Here is a 21,807-nt window from a genome sequence, read left to right on the forward strand (position 1 = left end):
CCCCCCCCCCCCCGCCTCCTTGTCTCTCTCCCCCCCCCCTCCCCCCCCCCACCGCTCTCTCACCTTGAGCACCACGTCTCCCTCCTGGATGTTCCCATCTCGGGCAGCGAGGCTCTCGGGAGAGATGTCCTTCACGAAGATGTGACTGGCCAGCCGAAGCCCGTATTCTGCTTACGGAGTCAAACACGAATACACACACACACACAAACACACATCGAATGTTAGCCTATTAGCACATTAGCACCTTGAAGCACAAGGACAAAACACACACAGTCACACAAGGAACTAGACTGTGTACCACAGTATGGGACAGGACACACACACACACACACACACACACAGTGTGTTTGAGGATAGGACTATGGAGTGGGGGTTTGTAGCAGAGAAAGCAAAGGAGAGACATACAGAGGGCTAAGGAGCATAGGGTTGACCTCTATATACAGTACAGCTGTATAACACACAGGCAAGCTGCAGCGTGTGTGTCCCCGAGTGTGTGAGCTGCAGAGTGTGTGTGTGTGTGTGTGTGTGTGTGTGTGGTCCAGCATGTGTGTCCCCGATTGTGTGAGCTGCAGTGTGTGTGTGTGTGTGTGTGTGTGTCCGAGTGTGTGTGCTGCAGAGTGTGTGTGTGTGTGTGTGTGTGTGTGTGAGCTGCAGAGTGTGTGTGTGTGTGTGTCCCCGAGTGTGTGTGCTGCAGAGTATGTGTGTGTGTGTGTGTATGTGTGTGAGTCCCCGAGTGTGTGAGCCTCACCTTCGTTCTTGCGGGACTTGATGAGCGTGACCTTGGCGGGGCGCGGCGGGTGTGTGTGTGTGTGTGTGTGTGTGTGAGTCCCCGAGTGTGTGAGCCTCACCTTCGTTCTTGCGGGACTTGATGAGCGTGACCTTGGCGGGGCGCGGCGGGTGTGTGTGTGTGTGTGTGTGTGTGTGAGTCCCCGAGTGTGTGAGCCTCACCTTCGTTCTTGCGGGACTTGATAAGCGTGACCTTGGCGGGGCGGGGCGGGATGCTGGAGGTGATGGAGCGGCGGTCGGAGCGCGGGGACATGCTCCTCTCCCGAGAGCCGCTGCGCTCCCGTTCGCGCTCCCGCTCGCGCTCCCGCCGCCCCAGGCTGCCCCGCCCCTCGCCACGCCCGCTCCGCCGGCCCGTGCTGTAGGCACTAGGACCGCTGCGGCCGCTGCGCACCTCGTAGATCTCGTCCTCGTAGCTGTCCTCGTCCTCGTGCTCCGACATGGTCTCCCGCTCACCCAGGCGCCCCAGCGGGATCTGCACCTTACGCTTCCGACGGATCGTCTGGGGAGGAAATGACATCACCACATCACACCACAGCCCTCTCCTCCCCCAGGGGCGGGGCCCCAGCTATGGCCCCTGCGCACCCCTGCTTCCCGTTCTCTGCCTCTTTAGCCTCAAGGAGCCTACGTGTCCACTTATATACTCACTGATATACTCACAATCTGTAATATAATCACTGAAATACTCACAACCCCTGATATACTCACTGATGTACTCACAATCCCTGATATACTCACAATCCCTGATATACTCACTGATATACTCACAACCCCTGATATGTGACCCTCCACAGCGAAATCAGTCACATTGTTCAAATTTTCAAAATTATAGTTATTAGGTTTTCACGAAAGGGCATAATCAACCTTCAAAACGATACCTATATCTAATGAATTGAACATTATATTACTGAAATATAAACAAGGAGTTGAGTTCATCCTGTCACGTCAAGAGCGAAACAAAGAAATCTGCCTCTGAAGTTGACTGTCGACTCACTCACGAACGCCTTGTAAGGTCGCAGCCTCTTTAAAATTTACGGTAGGCTAATCCCTGATATACTAACAATCCCTGAAGTACTCACTGATATACTCACTGATGTACTCACAATCCCTGATATGCTCACAATCTTTAATATACTCACTGATATACTCACAATCCTTGATATACTCACAATCTTTGATATACTCACAATCTTTGATATACTCACAATCTTTGATATACTCACAATCTTTGCATTCTTGCCACTTTTGCGGAGCTGTTGGACTGCGTATGCGTGCTCCACGTTGTCCATGGAGACGGCGTTAACCATGACGACGCGGTCATTTTCTCTGCAGGGAAAAGAGCAACACAGTCATTACAGAGGCCAGCTGGGACCCCAGATCCTTCAACTTGCACTAATAACATGAGAACCAAGCCTACGCTAGAACATGACAAGCAAGAACCCAGCCTACGCTACACCATGAGAAGCAAGAACCCAGCCTATGCTAGAACATGACAAGCAAGTACCCAGCCTACGCTAGAACATGAGAAGCAAGAACCCAGCCTACACTAAACATGAGAACCAAGAAACCAGCCTACACTACAACATGAGAACCAATCCTATGCTAGAATATGAGAACCAAGAACCCAGCCTATGCTAGAACATGAAAACCAAGCCTACACTATAACATGAGAACCAAGCTCATGCTACAACATGAGAACCAAGAACCCAGCCTATGCTAGAACATGAGAATCTAGAACCCAACCAACGCTACAACATGAGAACCTAGAACCCAGGCTACACTACTACATGAGAACCAAGAACCCAGCCTACGTTACAACATGAGAACCTAGCCTACACTACAACATGAGAACCAAGAATGCAGCCTACGCTAGAACATGAGAACCTAGGACCAAACCTATGCTAGAAATGAGAACCTAGAACCCAGCCTACGCTAGAACATGACAACCAAGCCTACACTACAACATGAAAACCTAGACCCAGCCTACGCTAGAACAGGAAAACCTAAAACCAAGCCTACGCTACAACATGAGAACCAACCCTACGCTAGAACATGAGCACCTAGACCCAGCCTACGCTAGAACATAAGAACCTAGAACCCAGCCTACGCTTGAACATGACAACCAAGCCTACGCTACAACATGAGAACCTAGAACCAAGCGTACGCTAGAACATGAGAGCTCTGTGTGCTTTGGGGAAGCCGGTCCACTCTAAGGCATGACGGGAACATGAGGACCTAGACTTGTCAGACATTCAGTCAGGTGTGCCTGAAACAGGAAAAAGGAAGTCTTACTGCAGCAGGCCCTCGGCCGGTCCACCCTTCAGGACATCCGAGATGACGATGGACGTCTCGCCGCTCTGGAAGTGGGGGTTGTCCCGTCCCCCCGAGATGGCAATTCCAAACCCAAACCCTGGTGCCTGTAGGGATAGATAGACACACACACACACACACACACACACACACACACACACACACACACACACACTTCAAATCTCTAAAACAAGGACGAGGAGGTGGAGAAAGGACGAGCAGGAGGAAGAGGAGGAGGAGGAAGAGGAGGAGGAAGAGGAGAGAGGAAGAGCAGGAGGAGGAGGAGGGAGGAAGAACAGGAGGAGGAGGAGGAGAAGAGAGGAGGAGGAGGAGGAGGAGAGAGGAAGAGCAGGAGGAGGAGGAGGAGGGAGGAAGAACAGGAGGAGGAGGAGGAGAAGAGAGGAGGAGGAGGAGGAGGAGGAGAGAGGAAGAGCAGGAGGAGGAGGAGAGAGGAAGAGCATGAGGAGGAAGAGGAGGAGCAGGGAGAACGAACAGGAGAGTGCAGGAGGATGAGGAGCAGGATGAGGAGCAGGAGCAGGAGGAGGAGGGAGGAAGAACAGGAGGAGGAGGAGGAGGAAGAGGAGAGAGAAAAGAGAGGGAAGAAACAGACGAGGAGAGGAGAGAGGGAAGAAACGAGAGGCCAGATAGATAAATGGGAGGGAAAGACAGAGAGGGCAGCCAAGGGCACAGAGATGGAGAGGGAGGGAGGGAGAGAGAGAGAGAGAGAGAGAGAGAGAGAGAGAGAGAGAGAGAGAGAGAGAGAGACGGAGAGAAAGGGAGAGAGAGAGAGAGAGAGAAAGAGAGAGATGGAGAGAAAGATAGAGAGAGAGAGAGACGGAGAGACAAAGAGAGAGAGAGAGATGGAGAGAAAGATAGAGAGAGAGATGGAGAGAAAGATAGAGAGAAAGATAGAGAGAGAGATGAGGAGAGGTAGAGCGGTGGTCTTACCCTATGGAGAGTTACGGTGTGCTGTTCCCAGATTACGGTCTCCTCCATTACTGCACTCTGGAACACACAAGCAGACACACACAACGTCACATCTCCACCATTACTGGACACACACGGACACACACACGGACACACACACGGACACACACACGGACACACACACACGCAGGCACTTGCAGAACACACACAGACCTTGCACTGAAACACATACTCCCAGAATCTAATATTCACACACAAACAGGTGTGCGATGGTAGGACTGAAGGAGCCATGTGTGTGTGTGTGTGTGTGTGTGTTCCCTGTAGGTCAAAGGCAGCAGCTAAAGGAGCCGTCTCCTCCGCAGGAGGCAGTAGATGTGTTTTAAAGCATTTTGATTTATTCATGTATTTATTTATATATTTATTTATTTATGCTCTCGCTCCTGCAATGCAGCGCAGAGACACAGAGAGAGAGAGAAGGAAGGAGCAGGGGCAGAGGAAGAAAGAGAGGAGAGAAGGAGAGGAAAGGGGAATAGATGAAGGAGCACAGAAAAAGAAGAGGAGGAGGAGAGAAGAAAAGAGAAGCGAGGAGGAAGAAGAAAGAGGAGAAAAGAGAAGAAGAGAGGAGGAAGAAGAAAGAGGAGAAAAGAGAAGAAGAGAGGAGAAAGAAGAGAGGACAAAAGAGAAGAGGAGGAAGAGGAGGAAAGAAAAGAAACGAAGAGAGGAGGAAGAAGAGAGGGAAGAAAATACGGTAGAGGAGGAGGGAGAGAAGAGAAGAGTATAATGTTGGCAGCATACACAAATCTGGGGGCGTTTAGGGGCTCACACACACACACCGTCTCAAAGCCATCACAATGCACCAGTCCACCGGGAGGACCAATCAAACAAACACACACACACACACACACACACACACACACACACACACACACACACACAGCGACAGCCAAGACTGACACCTCAGCCAGCCAAGTGATGGGGAGGAAACACAAACAGCAAAAAGTGGAGAGTTCAGCAACACTGCAGAAAAGCCCTGACTGACAGCCAGCACACACACACACACACACACACACACACACACACACACACACACAGTGTCAGCAGCAGACACACACACATACACAGAGTCAGCAGCATACACCCACCCACACACACACACACAGTCAGCAGCCTACACCCACACACACAAACAAACAAACAAACAAACAAACAAACACTTTAGTTGGTGCTGGTGCTGCTAGGTTAGGCAGGGAGGTTAGTGTCCCATCAATAGACACACACACACACACACACACAGGTGCAGCACATGTTGTTGAAGCGAGGCATTACAGTTCTGCGTTGCTGCGTTTTGTTCATTTGAGCGCAGCACTGGCCAGGGGCTGCTCTATTTGGGTCAGACTGACCGGCCGAGCGGCCGAGCGCTTGAGGCAGCCAGCTCCTTATGCATGTGAATAACCAATGCTACAGAGTTAGCGCGCTAGCTGAAGAGTGCTCCTTATGCATGTGAATAACCAATGCTACAGAGTTAGCGCGCTAGCCAAAGAGTGCTCCTTATGCATGTGAATAACCAATGCTACAGAGTTAGCGCGCTAGCTAAAGAGTGCTCCTTTTGCATGTGAATAACCAATGCTACAGAGTTAGCGCGCTAGCCAAAGAGTGCTCCTTATGCATGTGAATAACCAATGCTACAGAGTTAACGCGCTAGCCGAAGAGTGCTCCTTATGCATGTGAATAACCAATGCTACAGAGTTAGCGCGCTAGCTAAAGAGTGCTCCTTATGCATGTGAATAACCAATGCTACAGAGTTAGCGCGCTAGCCGAAGAGTGCTCCTTATGCATGTGAATAACCAATGCTACAGAGTTAGCGCGCTAGCCGAAGAGTGCTCCTTATGCCTGTGAATAACGAATGCTACAGAGTTAGCGCTAGCTAAAGAGTGCTCCTTATGCATGTGAATAACAAATGCTACAAAGTTAGCGCGCTAGCCAAAGAGTGCTCCTTATGCATGTGAATAACGAATGCTACAGAGTTAGCGCGCTAGCTAAAGAGTGCTCCTTATGCATGTGAATAACGAATGCTACAGAGTTAGCGCGCTAGCTAAAGAGTGCTCCTTATGCATGTGAATAACGAATGCTACAGAGTTAGCGCGCTAGCTGAAGAGTGCTCCTTATGCATGTGAATAACCAATGCTACAGAGTTAGCGCGCTAGCCAAAGAGTGTTTGCCGGGACTGACTCCGCAGCCGGGGGCAGTGTGAGCGTTCCAACCCACTGCGTCCTCACGTCCCACGGACCACTCCTGCAGACCAGTGTGGAGTGTCCAGTCTTGGTGTGTGTGTGTGTGTGTGTGTGTGTGTAGGAGTGCCCAGTCTTGGTGTGTGTGTGTATGTGTGTGTGTGTGTGTGTGGAGGAGCGTCCAGCGTGGCTTTTGTGTGTGTGTGCATCGGAGCGCTGTGTGAAATATTGCACCTGGAAGAGAGGAGGCTGGAGCCATTACTACCTCTGCTATAAAGAACACCGGAGAGAGAGAGAGAGAGAGAGAGAGAGAGAGAGAGAGAGAGAGAGAGAGAGAGAGAGAGAGAGAGAGAGAGACATGACTCACATCTCTCACACACGTACGCAGCTACTGTTCACATCACACACAGCTACCACGCACAATGACACACATACACACAGCTACCGTTCACATTACACAAACACACACACACACAAAACTACCTTTCACACACACATCTACCGTTCACATCACACAGTTACCGTTCACATCATTCACACACAGCTACCTTTCACATCACACACACACAGCTACTGTTCACATTGCGCGCACACACACAGCTACTGTTCACATCACACACACAGCAGCCAATCACATCTTACACACACAGCCCAATCATCTCTCTCTCTCACACATACACAGCCCAATCATGTCTCTCACACACACACACACAGGGCCAAAGGAGCCATGAGCCTCAGTAGAGATTATACCGCTTCGTTAGAGCGCCATCACTTGCCCACACACACACACACACACACACGCTGCTCAGGGTCCACTGCAGAATCAGACAGGGCCAAGACCAGAGGACAGCTCAGTGGGAATCTTTCCATTTGCAGATAAACCACACACACACACACACACACACACACACACACACACACACACACACACACACACACACACACACACACACACACACACACACACACACACACACACACACACACACACACACACACACACACACACACACACACACACACACACACACACACACACACACACACACACACACACACACACACACTTCCTCTCTGAGGACTGGGCCCAAATTGCTTCTCTGATTAAAAAGGAAATCGTTTGATTGGCCAGAACACAGAGAACCACAGGAGCAGTCTGGGCCCAATCCCTCAGAGTGTGTGTGTGTGTGTGTGTGAGTGTGTGTGTGTGTGTGTGTGCTTGGAGTTCCTCACTGCGGGTGTGTGGAGGGAGTTCCTCACTGCTTGCGTGCGTGCGTGCGTGCGTGCGTGCGTATGCAGTGTTTCCTGCTGAGACGGTGTTAGTGAAGGTGATGAGAGGTAAAGGTGCACACACACAAATAAGCAGCTAGAACATTAAAGAGACCCTATGCAACTTTTTCATAGTCATAAAATCGCTCAGAAATCGTTGTTTTGCTTGACTGACGAGTTTCATCGAAAACAGTAATATTTGCTCCCGCCCCCAGTGTCCCTATCCGCTATTGCAACCTTGCAGTTTCTGCAGGAGACGATCGTTCCTTGTTTAGATCTGGAAGTCTGAGACGCCTAAGGAACAAGAAGAACCACGCTTGCAATTTATATATTTATATATAGCCTATATATGTATAAATATACACCCTAAAGCTGTCGGGGAAGCTCTGCAGAGAAATATGCAAGCATAAAACGAGCGAAAACGAAAAACGAAACCGAAACCAGAGATGATATCGCCAATCCTGCATAGTTTCTCTTTAATGCAAATCAGCATGGAGGTGTGTGTGTGTTCAATTCAACAAGGAAGTAGGTGCTGGTAGAGGTGCGTGTGTAACAGCCAGGGGTCAAAATTAACTTTTTGAAATGTGAATATCTACCAGCCAGAGACAGATGAACTGGTGAAATCCACCAGCCATTCAATAGGAAATATGCATTTTCTGTCTGAAATCTACCAGCCAACTTCAACATTTACCAGCATTTGGCTGGTGGCTGGTGCTAATTTTGAGCCCTGGTAACAGCAGCCCCAACCACACACAGACACGTCTGCATGAGGCCTACTACTAGCTCCACACTAGGTCTGTGTGTGTGTGTGTGTGTGTGTGTGTGTCTGTGCGTGCGTATTCACCTGGGGGGCTAAACATACTCCCAGATGCAGCCAATCACAAGCCTGGAGTCCACCAAAGGCAAGTTAAAAAAATAAAAAATAAAACAACCCCCCCCCCTCGCGCCACAAGACGGCTGCTAAACACACAACCCAAAAGAGGCTCATTTGAGAGAGAACTCTCCAGTCAGCTGTTTCCTCCAAACAAACAGCAACAGGAAGTTTGGAGGCCCAGCGGCCGTCTGGGGAGCAAGACCACCGCCAACACGCCACAAACAAACAAGCACTACACACACGCAAACATAAACATCAACAACAACAAAACACACAGAATATTCATGAACCAGATGAAAATGTCCGCACTGCTGGGAACACACGCTCTTTTGGGGCTGTGTGTGTGTGTGTGTGTGTGTGTGTGTGTGTGTGTGTGTGAGTGTCAGGATTTATGCGCTGGTCTTCAGACTGCTGACAGCACTGAGGCCGAAGCACTCTGCACCATTCTGTCTGGATTTATGGGGAGGGGGGGTCCAGTCTTCCTTCAGGAGTTTTTCAACACCTTTTCCCTCAAACAAGACAAATGTCAGCAGCATCATGCATCATGGTGGAGGAGTGTGTGTGTGTGTGTGTGTGTAGAATCATGTTGGAGGACCCTCTGGGTGTGTGTAGCATCATGGTAGAGGAGTGTGGATTGTTCCAGGTTAGGGGCGTGTTCCTAACTGGGTGAAATGCTAAAAAAAAAGACCCTATTATTCACACACCACTTGATTCAGAACGGCACTAAATCTTTGTTTTTCAACCCCATGACCTTGGTGGTGGCTGAGAGTTCATCAGGGGTCATTGTGATTGCGTCCTGTCTGACCAACATGTCTACTGAGTGGAAACCAGGAGAGTCCATCTATCTCTCCCCATATCTCTCTGTCTCTCTCTCTCCCCATATATCTCTCTCTCCCCCCATATCTCTCTGTCTCTCTCTCTCTCTCTCTCTCTCTCCTCATATCTCTCCATGTCTGCTCCATTGGCTGTTTCTGCCCAATTTCCTCATAACCCAGCAGAGAGCATGCTGGGATAGGTGTGGAGTGCAGTTCACTGCTCACTGCGTTAACTATTCATGTGCTGAGCGGCTATTATTCCATTATTAACTATTCATGTGCTGGATGGTGGGGGAGCACCAACACACACACACGCGTACGCACGCACGCACACACACACTTAATGTGCTCAGTGGTGGGGGGGCGTCAAGAGACCAAGACGCATCTCCATCACACTGCCAGCAGCTCAGCCACATCAACCAGTAACCTGTTACACACACACACACACACACACGTCCGTGTTCAACCAGTAACACACACACACGTCCGTGTTCCACCAGTAACCCGTTACACACACACCCACACATGTCCGTGTTCCACCAGTAACCTGTTACACACACACACACCCACACACACACACGTCCGTGTTCTACCAATAACCTGTTACACACACCGGTGTTCTTCCAGCAGCTTGTTACACACACACAGGTGTGTGTGTTCCACCAGTCAGCTCTTGCAACAGTTGCGGTGTAGAATGCTGGACAGACGGCTTCAGTGACTGACTTTCACCACTGGTATCAGTCACACTGGGTCCTGCCGCACACGTGTGTGTGTGTGTGTGTGTGTGTGTGTGTGTGTGTGTGTGTGTGTGTGTGTGTGGCAGAGAGGAGGATGCTGGACCTGGACACAGTGGAGAGCAGCGCTGCCATGGCAACCAGATTAACGGACTGACGGACTGATGAGAAAAGGAATCTCTGACTCCAAACGGATAACTGCTGACCCCTCTCTCTCTCTCACACACACTCACACACACACACACACACACACACACACACACACACACACACACACACACACACAGGACCATGACACGGCACAACAGCCCAAGTGTGTCCCTGTGCTCTGGTGGGGTCAGTGTGGTAGGACCCTGTGCGGGCGTCTCATCAACTGCCTGACAGCCTGTCCATCTCTGGTCACCTCCTGGGTCAGCACCCGGCCCCACAGGCCTCAGGGTCACGGGGGGTGTGTGTGTGTGTGTGTGCGCGTTCTGACAGTGCCAAACCAAAGGAGGCAGAGGGTCGCTGGCTGTGTGTGCTTATGTCTCTCTGGACACTTTCAGAACACACACACACACACACACACACACACACACACACACACACACACACACAGTCCAGCCCCGGAGGAGGCCCTCAGGGTCACTGAGTCAGCTCTGCCAGTCCAAACCTGCCCTCACAGACACTGTGTCTGACAGACACACAGGGTGCCTCTCATTTGGGCTTTTATACGTCCTCCCTCGCTCCTTGGGCCTCGATCCACACATAAAGAATGATGGGGCATGGCCCCAGTCGTGGCGCGACTGGCTGGGGCACCTGCACCGCACGCCGGCGACCCGGGTTCGATTCCCGCCCCGCGGTCCTTTCCGGATCCCACCCCTACTCTCTCTCCCACTCGCTTCCTGTCACTCTACACTGTCCTGTCACATTAAAGGCATAAAAGCCCAAAAAATATACTTTAAAAAAGAATGATGGGGCAAAAACAATGGGATAGTCTATCCAGTGTTAGTTATAGATCAGTGGGAACGCCCCTCGAGGATCGAGCATCGAGGAGGCATGTTGAGAAGCACCTCCAGACACACAGACACCATGCTTTGATGTAAGGCAACATGTTTAGCCTATGGGCAGACCACCATACCACCACACCACGGGCAGACCACCCTGACCAGAATGCCATGGGCATGACCTAAAAGGGCACCAGATCTGATTTGACTCACGCCAGCCCCCTTAACCCCTTCACACACACACACACACACACACACACACACACACACACCTGCATTGCTAGTCACCTGAAAAAATTCATCTCAAGCCTCTTCTGTCCTTGCACTCCTGAGGTTTCAGTTTGAGTGTGTGTAGGTCTGTCTGCTGCTCCCGAGAGCGCACACACACACACACACACTCTTGTGGTCTACAAACCCTTGTGTTGTTGCCCTCCTCAGGGTTCTTCTGCATGACTAGAGGCTCATGAGCACAGAGTTTAATTGGACGCTTCATGGCTCAGAGTCAGTGTGGAGCTGCGTGTGTGTGTGTGTGTGTGTGTGTGGAGGGGGGGGGGGGTCTTATTTAATTTTGACCGTGGAGCACATTATGCCCCTCACTAGAGAAGACAGACACACACACACTCGCTATAAATAGAACTCGTGTCACCACACTGGAGCATGCTAGAGAGAGAGAGAGAGAGAGAGAGAGAGAGAGAGAGAGAGAGAGAGAGAGAGAGAGAGAGAGAGAGAGAGAGAGAGAAATGAGGGGAGAGAGAGAGAGAGAGAGAGAGAGAGAGAGAGAGAAATGAGGGGAGAGAGAGAGAGAGAGAGAGAGAGAGAGAGAGAGAGCAGAAAAACTGAGGATGTGACAGTGATGAGCAATGCCAAACGCTGTGCAGCCTTACCCAACACACACACACACACACACACACACACACATTACAAGAACACGTTTCTAGTCCAACAAATCATGCAAATTTAAAACACACAAGACCAATCTCACACTTTCTCTCCCACACACACACACACACACACACACACACACACACACACACACACACACACACACACACACACACACACACACACACACACACACACACACACACACACACACACACACACACACACACACACACACACACACACACACAGAGCAGCAGGACAGTCGAGATGTTTAGTAGGGGCAAGATGATCGATCACCTCAGAATGCTGACGCCTACTAAACCCTCCCCCTGCGCACACACACACACACACAGCTCAACAGCACCATATTCAAATGGCCATGACATGCAGCAGCATGGTGTGTGTGTGTGTGTGGGGGGGGTCTCTCCAGAGGCTCTGGTGACATTCCACACACACCGAGCTACGAGCTACGTGCTACGCTATCGCTACGGCTGCTTATGCAGAGCTGCGTGTCGCCAACGGCAACAGAGACTGGCAGCAACATCAGGCTAAGGCACGTAATCACATCGCCATAACAACTGAACACAAGCCTAACGTGTGTGTGTGTCGTCAATGGTCAGATGGTAAAGTTCTAGGATGCTAGGCTAATGCTAACGCTAGCAGCACCGCTAAACCTACAGCTTACTGCAGAGCGCAGAAGGTACAGCAGCAACTCCTACAGCCACACACACAAACACACACCTCAACTCTGAACGCCTGGCAAACTCCACACACACACACTGCTCCGAGCACCCGGCAAACCACATACATCACATCCCAGCACTCATCCAGCACACACACACTAGCCAAAGAGAGATGAACGCTGTACTTACAGTGGTCCATTGCGCTCACACACACACACACACACACACAGGAGCTTCTCGCCAATTCAGCACCCCTGTCCTGCTGCTCCTGCGCACGCACACACACACACACACGTACGCTACCCCCACATGCCTGAGCCAAACAGAGAGCGAGAGAGAGAGAAGGGGAGGAGAGAGAAGGGGAGAAGGGGAGGAGGGAGAGAGGGAGAGAGGGAGAGAGGGAGAGAGGGAGAGAGGGAGAGAGAGAGAGAGAGACAGAGAGAGACAGAGAGAGAGACAGAGACAGAGACAGAGAGAGAGAGAGAGACACACACACACACACACACACACAGAGCAGCAGCCCCAGTGCAGTGGGTTGAGAGGCAGGAGCTGACTCCACTCCTGACCCAGTCTGGGCCCTGCCAGGACTCTCTCAGGCAGGCATGCAAGCACCAACACACACACACACACTTACTTCAGTTGTGTGTAGTTAGAAACGGCCAGCTGCATCTGCCTTTAACACACACAAATGCTACACTGCAGTGCAAGCGCGCACACCAACATACACACACTCTACACTGCAACGCACACACACACACACACACACACGTGCATGGCCAACTGCAGCAGGAGCTCCAGGTGTAAGAGGGGAACTGGAGGTGTGCTGCAGCCTGCCAGCTGATTGGGCACCAGGGTACTATTCTGCAGCACACACACACACACACACACACACACACACACACGAGGGTGCTACTCTGCAGTGCACACACACACTGAGCATACTGACTACTCATTATTACCTACAGCATGACCTTGGCACATGCCTCCTACTGCTGTGTGTGTCAGGAACATCTGCATAGAGGGGTGTGTGTGTTTCCCCTGCTCCCCACACTGAGGCGCGTGTGTGTGTGTGTGTTATGCTAAGATAGCATCGTCACTGATGGTCAAGCACTGGTATCATGCTTCACACCATCTCTCTCTTGCTGCTGAGTTAGGGCATCACTAGCAGCGTACACACACACACACACACACACACACACACACACACACACACACACACACACACACACACACAGTTAGGGCATCACTAGCAGAGTACACACACACACACACCATCTTTCTCTTGCTGCTCACAGTTAGGGCATCACTAGCAGAGTACACACACACACACACACCATCTTTCTCTTGCTGCTCACAGTTAGGGCATCACTAGCAGAGTATACACACAAACACACACACATTCCAACACAACCTCTTCTAGCCATGACTGCTGAGTCTCCTCTGACGTGTGTGTGTGTGTGTGTGTGTGTGTAGCTTATGACACATGGAAACACAAGCAGGAAGATACAGTGCACACAGACACCCCCCTCTCATTTCTACAGGAGTGGGGTGAAGCCTGCTAGCTTTACCAGACACACACACACACACACACACACACACGGCTTAGATCTCATTTCTGCAGGAGTCTCGGGCTGTAGCTTTACCAGACCCCATTCTCTTCATCGGTCTCTCACACACACACACACACACACACACACAAATATATTCTATTTTTCTGTGCTGCTTTACGACCGATGTTTTTCTCAATAATGTGGTGAATCCTTCAGACGAAGCGCTCTGTGTGTGTGTGTGTGTGTGTGTGTGTGTGTGTGTGCTATAAATAGCAGGGTGGTGCTGACACTGCTGTATCAGAATGAGCCCATATGTAATGATTAGCGCTCAGGTTGCAGTGGAGGAGGAGACGGCTCCACTGAGCTACACACACACACACACACACACACACACACACACAAGCTGCAGCAGGAGGATTGGTACAAGTGTGTGTGTGTGTGTGTGTGTGTGTGTGTGTGTCCGAGTGCAGGCAGGTGCATGCTGTGAGCCTCATCTTCCTCATAACCATCAGCACTGTCATGAGGACAGCTCTGCCACACACACACAAGCACACAGACAGAGCTCTGCCACACACACACGCAGCTCTGCCACACACACACGCAGCTCTGCCAGACACACACAAGCACACACACACAGAGCTCTGCCACAGACACAGACACACACACGCTTTGCCACAGACAGACATATGAGCAGCTCTGCCACACACACAGCAAGGAGTGCATGTGGAGGACAGGGGCATGGAAACAGATGAAGAGTGTGTGTGTGTGTGCTCTCAAGGCGGATTCTAAATTCAGAGCAGTGCATCTGTGGCCCCTCTTGCTCCAAGCGTGCTGTTACCCTTACAACACACACACACACACACCTTCAGCTGTTTCCACTGCCCCTCTCCCAGACACACACACACACACACACACACACACACACACAGTTAGTCCCAGTCCCTCCCTCTCCACACTGTGCAGGCCATCTTCTTGCATGTATTTAGTCGTGTGTGTGTGTGTGTGTGTGTGTGGTGGGCATCACAGCAGGCATCTACACACACACACCTTCCCCTAGTCTAGACCCTCATCTCTCTTGTTTTTCTCAATCCCCCTCCCTTCCTCATGCACGCGCACACACACACACACACACACACACACACACACTCCTCAGCAGGAACAGGGGGGCCTGTGTGGCTGATGCCAGATTCTCCTTCAGCTGCGTAGGTCTTCATCAACAAAGGACACACACACACACACACTTTGATGTTGATGTTGTGTGACTGGCATCAGAAAGACTGCAGACCTGTTTCAGAAGGAGCCAAGCGGTCTAAAGGTGGGACACACACACACACACACACACGGGGTCTTAAGGTGGGACACACACTGGGACACACACACACACACACACACACGGGGTCTAAAAGGTGGGACACCCACTGGGATGACCACACAGAACTGAGTTAAGAAGTCAGCGAACCCAGTCCAGCAGTCAAGGCAGTGTGTGTGTGTGTGTGTGTGTGTGTGTGTGTGTGAGTGTGTGTGTGTGTGTGTGAGTGTGTGTGTCTAATCTGATCCAATCAAACCTAAACTCAGTCATTCATTAGAGCACTTAAAGGGAGCAGGACACCATCAAAGAGACGCCCTTTATACACACACACACACACACACACACACACACACACACACACACACACAGCCATGAATGAGAGCACACACTGATGCTAACTCTGGAGCGTTTGGCAGACGCCCCACAGAAGATTGGGTTTCAACTCTCTAGGACAGCAGCGCAACATAGCCTAGCTTCTTCAGTTTCCTGTGTGTGTGTGTGTGTGTGTGTGTGTGAGAGCGTGTGTGTGTGTGTATGTGGTAACAACGCAGCATGTCCCGTGTGACCGTACACACGTGTGTGTGTGTGTGTAATACTACACCAGGAAGTGTGGTGCTCAGTAACCTTGTGTCTGCGATGACCTCTGACCCCTCGAGCCTTTTAAAAGCTCCTGGTGTGTGTGTGTGTGTGTGTGTGTGTGTGTGTGTGTGTGTTCCTGGTTAGTCAGCAGCTGGGAGGTGACGGCTCAGCGTCTCATGACCACGCTGCGGCCAAGACAACAGCTGGCGTTGGCACGGCAACGCCCTGCCCCACACACACACTCGGCTGGTTAATATGTGACAGTAGAGGAATGCAGCCGCTCTCGGTTCACACACTCACACCTCCGAATACACACATGACGTCAGAGTATCAGCGGGAGAGTTTCACCGCGTGTGTGTGAGACCACACCCTGTCATGGTCCAGCATGCGTGTGTGTAAGGCCATGCCCACTCACTGCTCTCATGGTCCAGTGTGTGTGTGTGTGTGTGTGTGTGTGTTTGAGACTATGCCCACTCACTGCTCTCTTGGTCCAGTGTGTGTGTGTGTGTGTGTGTGTGTGTGTGTGTGTTTGAGACCATGCCCACTCACTGCTCTCATGGTCCAGTGTGTGTGTGTGTGTGTGTGTGTGTGTGTGTGTGTGTCCCATCTGTGTGTGGCGTTACGCAGGTATGAGGCACTAACAGAGGAGCCCACAGGCTGATCTGAGGCAGTTTGAAGGTAAACATCTGACTTGGGGGCGTGGCTAGCAAGCTCAGGAGGAAGTGACCTCAGCAAGGCATAGAGACGCACAGGAGGAAGTGACCTCAGCAAAACATAAGGACGGACAGGAGGAAGTGACCTCAGCAAGGCATGGGGACGCGCTCTGCTCCGACTACTTCCTGTAGAGTATGCAAACCAGCAGACGGGAACAGAGGCCAGCGTGCTCCATGGAGATCAGAGAGGGGAACGCTGCATCCACCTGTTACCTGTTATGCGTGTTGTGTTGCGAGCAGACTGAGGAATACAGTGTGTGAGGTTTACCTGTTATGCGTGTTGTGTTGTGAGCAGACACACACACCTTAATGAGTGTTTATGTTTCCCTGCATTCAAGTCCACTGACCACCAGCAGAAACCCGTCTTCTCTCTGGAGCACACACACACACTCTCTCTCTCTCTCTCTAGAGTAAAATCACACACACACACATATTCTCTCTAGAGTAAAATCTCTCACACACACACACTGTCCCTGGAGTAAAATCCCACCCAGTGTAGTCTTGGTCTATTTTGGGATGGCACACAGCGACTGGTCTATTCCTGGAGTCTGGCAGGGGAAGAGAGGGAAGAGAGAGAAAAGAGGGAAGAGAGAGAAGAGAGGGAAGAGAGGGAAGAGAGAGAAGAGAGGGAAGAGAGGGAAGAGAGAGAAGAGAGAGAAGAGAGGGAAGAGAGGGAAGAGAGAGAAGAGAGGGAGCGAAAGAGAGATGAGATTGCGTGAGGTGATGAGTCCATGTTCCTCCTCTCCCGCCCCACAGGTAAGCCCCACTACTTTTTTCTCTAACCTTACCCTACAGTCCTGCCTGATGTGTGTGTGTGTGAGTGAGAGAGAGTGAGAGAGACAACGAGAGAGCGAGACAGACAGACAGACAAGAGAGAGAGAGAGAGAGAGAGAGAGAGACAACTAGAGAGCAAGACAGACAGACAAGAGAGAGAGAGAGAGAGAGAAAGAGAGAGGCCCTGCTCTGTGATGGCATAGTGCGTCTCTCCTGCGGACTCCCTGAGCGCCTGCTCCATTGTGGCCTTAGTCTGTGCATCTGCACCATGTGTAATCTGGGAGTTCTACCAGCACTGCATAGTCTACACACACACACACACACACACACACACACACACACACACACACACACACACACACACACACACACACACACACACACACACACACACACACACACACACACACACACACACACACACACACACACACACACACACACACACACACACAAGAAAGAAGGGAATGAAACAGATAAAGATATAGTGCAGTGGCTGATTGTTAGCGGACTGAAGCCAAGTAGCAATGCAGTCAGTGAGAATGTGGATGCCAGCTTGCATGTGAGAGTCGTGTAAGAATGTGGACGCTGGCTGCAGTGAAGGGCAGCGCTCTCATTCTTTCAGGAGATTAAAAAAATCAACATGCCCACTGCTCTCGCTCTCCCACTGGCTGAAGGGGCTTACAGAGAGAGTGAGAGTGAGAGGGGAGAGGAGAGGTAAAGGGAGTACAAGAGAGAGAGAGAGAGAGAATATAGGAGAGAAAGAAAGAAAAGGAAAGAAAGAGAGAAAACAGGAGAGAAAGACATAAAGCGAGCGAATATGAGAGAATATGAGAGACAGAGAGAAAGAGAGAACAGGAGAGACGGAGAGTAAACCAGCTCCATGGTCTGAGTTCACACTACTGTTACAGTACTACTGTTACAGTAGTGCAGCTGTCCACCTCTTCAGACAGGACCATCACTTCCCCAAGCCACCACAACAGCACATAAGGGGTGTGTGTGTGTGTGTGTGTGTGTGTGAGACTAATTCTCAGAGTGAGCTCAAGACTACAGACAGACAGACACAAAACCCTACGGGCCTGAATGGTGAGTGAGTGTGAGAATGTGTGCTCCGCTGATTAGTGCCTGCAGATTAGATCTCCTCCTTCACTAACAGGCAAACGTAAACATCCACTGGCTACAACAGCAGCTTTCCCTGACATTTTCAAACCAGGCAGCCAGACTGCAAATCACCTTAATAGATTTAAAACAACAAACAAACAAATAAATAAATAAATAAATAAATAGTGCAAAGCTTCTTAGCATCACTGCATGACCTCCAGGAATTGATTTTTCAGTTCAAAGGAAAGACAAAGTTCACTTCCTCCTTCACCTCAAGGGACCAGAACAACAAATCATTACAGCCATGGGTGGATGCCTCGTGTTTCAGCCGTACTGATGACTGGCTCCTGCTCATGCACATCCCCCTGATGCTGGGCGACAGTTAGGGTTGGGTATCGTTTGAATTTGAACGATTCCGATTCCGATTTCGACTCCTTGTTTCGATTCCGGTTCCTAACGATTCTCGATTCCGATTCTTGTAAAAGGCAGGGTCAAAAAAGTTTGGATATTTTAAATGAGCTAGCTAACCAACGGTCTTTCTGAATGACATTTACTATAAATTTCTCACAGAACTGTCGTCTTGTTGCCTCAGGTCGGTTATGCAAACACCTTCTTTGTTGGTGTTTAGCGGCTTTTTCTTCCGTTTTGCAGACTGGGAATCGATACTAGGAATTGAAATTTAAACTTTTGAACGATTCCGGGAGAATTGGAAAGCTAGTCCCGGTTCCCATCGATTCTCGATTCTCGATACCCAACCCTAGCGACAGTGCACCATTCAAGGTGCTCTCTGGCTACGCTGCCTACAGCTGTGCTGACAGATGCCACAGTGAACCGGAGGAGAGGGAAACAATGTGGGATGCCAAAATGCTACATATGATACAGGCTTAGCGCTTACCTCATGTACTTAAGCTTAAGTGTATTACAAACAGCGCTGGGAAAGGGGAGGAGGGGAGGAGGGGAGGGGGGCTACCCAACACGAGAAAACAAAGCTGCTCAAATAATCTGAAGTCATAAGTTAATATAAGAGCTTTACTGCGATTTGGAAATCAAGAGGCTGTTGAGACCAAACAGGGGGGGGGGGGGGGGGGGGATGAGACTGCTCTCAAATAGGCCGTTAACACATGAACTGGAAGCTCGTGTGTCGATGAAAACAAGATAAAGAGGGCGGACTGGCTCGACCAAGTTCAGGGACGCAAAACCGGTTTTTAAACCGGACTACACCTGCTGGTCTGCGCATAGCTTCTCTCGAGCCCGTGCATGGCACGCCCATTGACATTACTGACAATCAAGTTATTTCTCACTGCCCAATGATTAAGCAACCATTCATTTTTCTAAGTCATTCGGCTGTTAAACACGGGTTGCGTGGCCAACGTCCAGAATCGTGAACACAAATCAAATCACCACAACAATATATGATGTAAATACAATCTTCTGAACGCAACTAAGAGGGAGCGAGATATTATTTTATCATGGTAAGTTACTAACTGAAGTGCAAGCAGTATTTCAGTGAGAGAAAACAAACAGTTGAGATAGCTCCAATGACACCGACATGAGCTAGACCACCAAACACAAAATTTGACAGATTCAAATTCCATGAGTTAAAGTCTATTTATATAACAGCCAGATAAGATGTTGGTCTATCAATAAATCAATCTGAATAACAGAGACGACACGGGTAAGTAACCACTGAGCTGACATCAAACGTTAACTTAATTGAGAAGTTGAGCAAGCCGATTCCAATGTCTAGCATATCATGAATATACCACACAGTTCAAACTGTCATATTCGTTTAGCCAATGTAGCTCATTCATTCATATCCCAAATAGTAACCCTGACGTTAATTGATAGCTAGAAAAAAACTACTATCAACAGGTGCATCTTCATCGTTTACACGACTTGTATTCCGCCAATTAGCCATCAGCAATTTTAGTTAGCTACCACTTGATGGGTAAACACGAAGCTGACCACTTCGCGGAGATCACAAGTAAAGACAATAACAATGATAACAATATTTTTTGATAAACACTGAATACACTGTAGAGCAATGCTTTGCCCATTTACACCACTTATTTAAAAATATGCGAGACGTCAAAAGCCAACTATCTAGGTGAGCAGCAAGTTCGCATGGTAACGCTAACAATAACTTAGCTAGCTAGCTAGCAGCTAACAAGAGCATCAACGTCACAGGTGGGTGAATTAGCTCCCTAGCTACACTAGCCGGATGACTGACAGGCGTTTCGTTTCGATTAAAATGAATGAAGAATTATTGATACTGGCCACGGACAGCTGAAAAACTCAGCACATCTGTTAGATGATGGCAGCAACTTCGATATAACATAATGACAGAAACGCACCTCGTAGTCGGCAGCTGTGGCAGACATTTTGTTCCTTAGCTACTCCCGGTGAGGCAAGTTTAATGTTGTGATATGGTGCTATCGCTGGTTCAAGCTAACGTTCAGGTTTCAAACGATTTCACCAGCAATATAGTCCCAAACGTATATTCGCCCAGCTGTCGCAGCGCCAGATTAAAGATATAGATTATCCCAGCAAGAGGTTCACGCTGTCATTTTTAAATGTCAAGAAGTCCAAAGTTCATTAACTAACGTTAGAGAGAAGGCTTGGCGAAATGTTACCTAGCATTAAGCTAACTGGCTAAAGCAATCGCTGTATCATTAGCAATAGCTAGCCAGTGCCTCAAGACGCCACTCGCTATGTCGATACCGTATTTTCCTCCAATACCTGTGAAGGCGGTTACTTACGAGTATTTTTTATTGTGACTTCAGATTTTCCTTCATCAAATCTGTTTCGTCGTGCCGATCAGCTGAATATTTGATTCCGTTTGATAAGAGAGGGTAGTCAGCGCCGTCCTCTCGGCTCCAAAGCGGCTGCACTGCAATGGCAGGCACAGGATGCCTTTCCCTCTCTCCCAATGCGCTTCAACTCTCCAAGCAACAACCGTGACATGTCTGTCTGGAAGAGTCCATTGCATTTCCCCAGGGGTGGAGGAAAAACGGGGCATCAAGAGACAGCATCTATCGCTGAAGTAGTATCATGCAAGGTCGTATGTCCCGCTTCATCACAATTAGCGGGTATTGAGGCCAAATGTATGTGATGCTCGGCGCTCAATGATTCTCCACTCACGTTCTCCAGAGAATGCAGCCAAGCTTTACCGTATTTTTTTTTAAACCTGGGATGGAGGTGGGTTTAATTGGCACCTGATCTATCAAACCAGTAGCCTAGGTCTCTAAATAAAACAAGATATTAGGCTATTAACCCATATAGCACAA

The 21,807-nt window shown here is 49.8% G+C and overlaps 1 protein-coding gene across 9 annotated transcripts in view; it reads right to left on the reverse strand.

Moving 5' to 3' along the window:
* The window catches only part of tjp1b (tight junction protein 1b), a 58,795-nt gene extending 37,285 nt beyond the window's left edge, over positions 1-21,510 (reverse strand). For 7 of the 9 annotated variants that reach the window (XM_062548022.1, XM_062548024.1, XM_062548020.1 and 4 more), the window contains exons 1-6: positions 21,280-21,510; positions 4,042-4,098; positions 3,076-3,200; positions 2,007-2,109; positions 949-1,285; positions 64-170 (exon numbers count right to left, since the gene is read on the reverse strand). In XM_062548022.1, the coding sequence (XP_062404006.1) occupies positions 64-170; positions 949-1,285; positions 2,007-2,109; positions 3,076-3,200; positions 4,042-4,089 (720 nt within the window). In that variant the 5' untranslated portion in view covers positions 4,090-4,098; positions 21,280-21,510. Of the gene's footprint in view, positions 1-63; positions 171-848; positions 880-948; positions 1,286-2,006; positions 2,110-3,075; positions 3,201-4,041; positions 4,099-21,279 lie in introns of all 9 variants that reach the window. The other 2 variants (XM_062548017.1, XM_062548016.1) reach the window with 2 other exon arrangements.
* Positions 21,511-21,807: the final 297 nt, after the last annotated feature.

This window comes from Sardina pilchardus, chromosome 10 (genome assembly GCF_963854185.1).
Source record: "Sardina pilchardus chromosome 10, fSarPil1.1, whole genome shotgun sequence".
Taxonomy (NCBI): Eukaryota; Metazoa; Chordata; class Actinopteri; order Clupeiformes; family Clupeidae; genus Sardina; species Sardina pilchardus.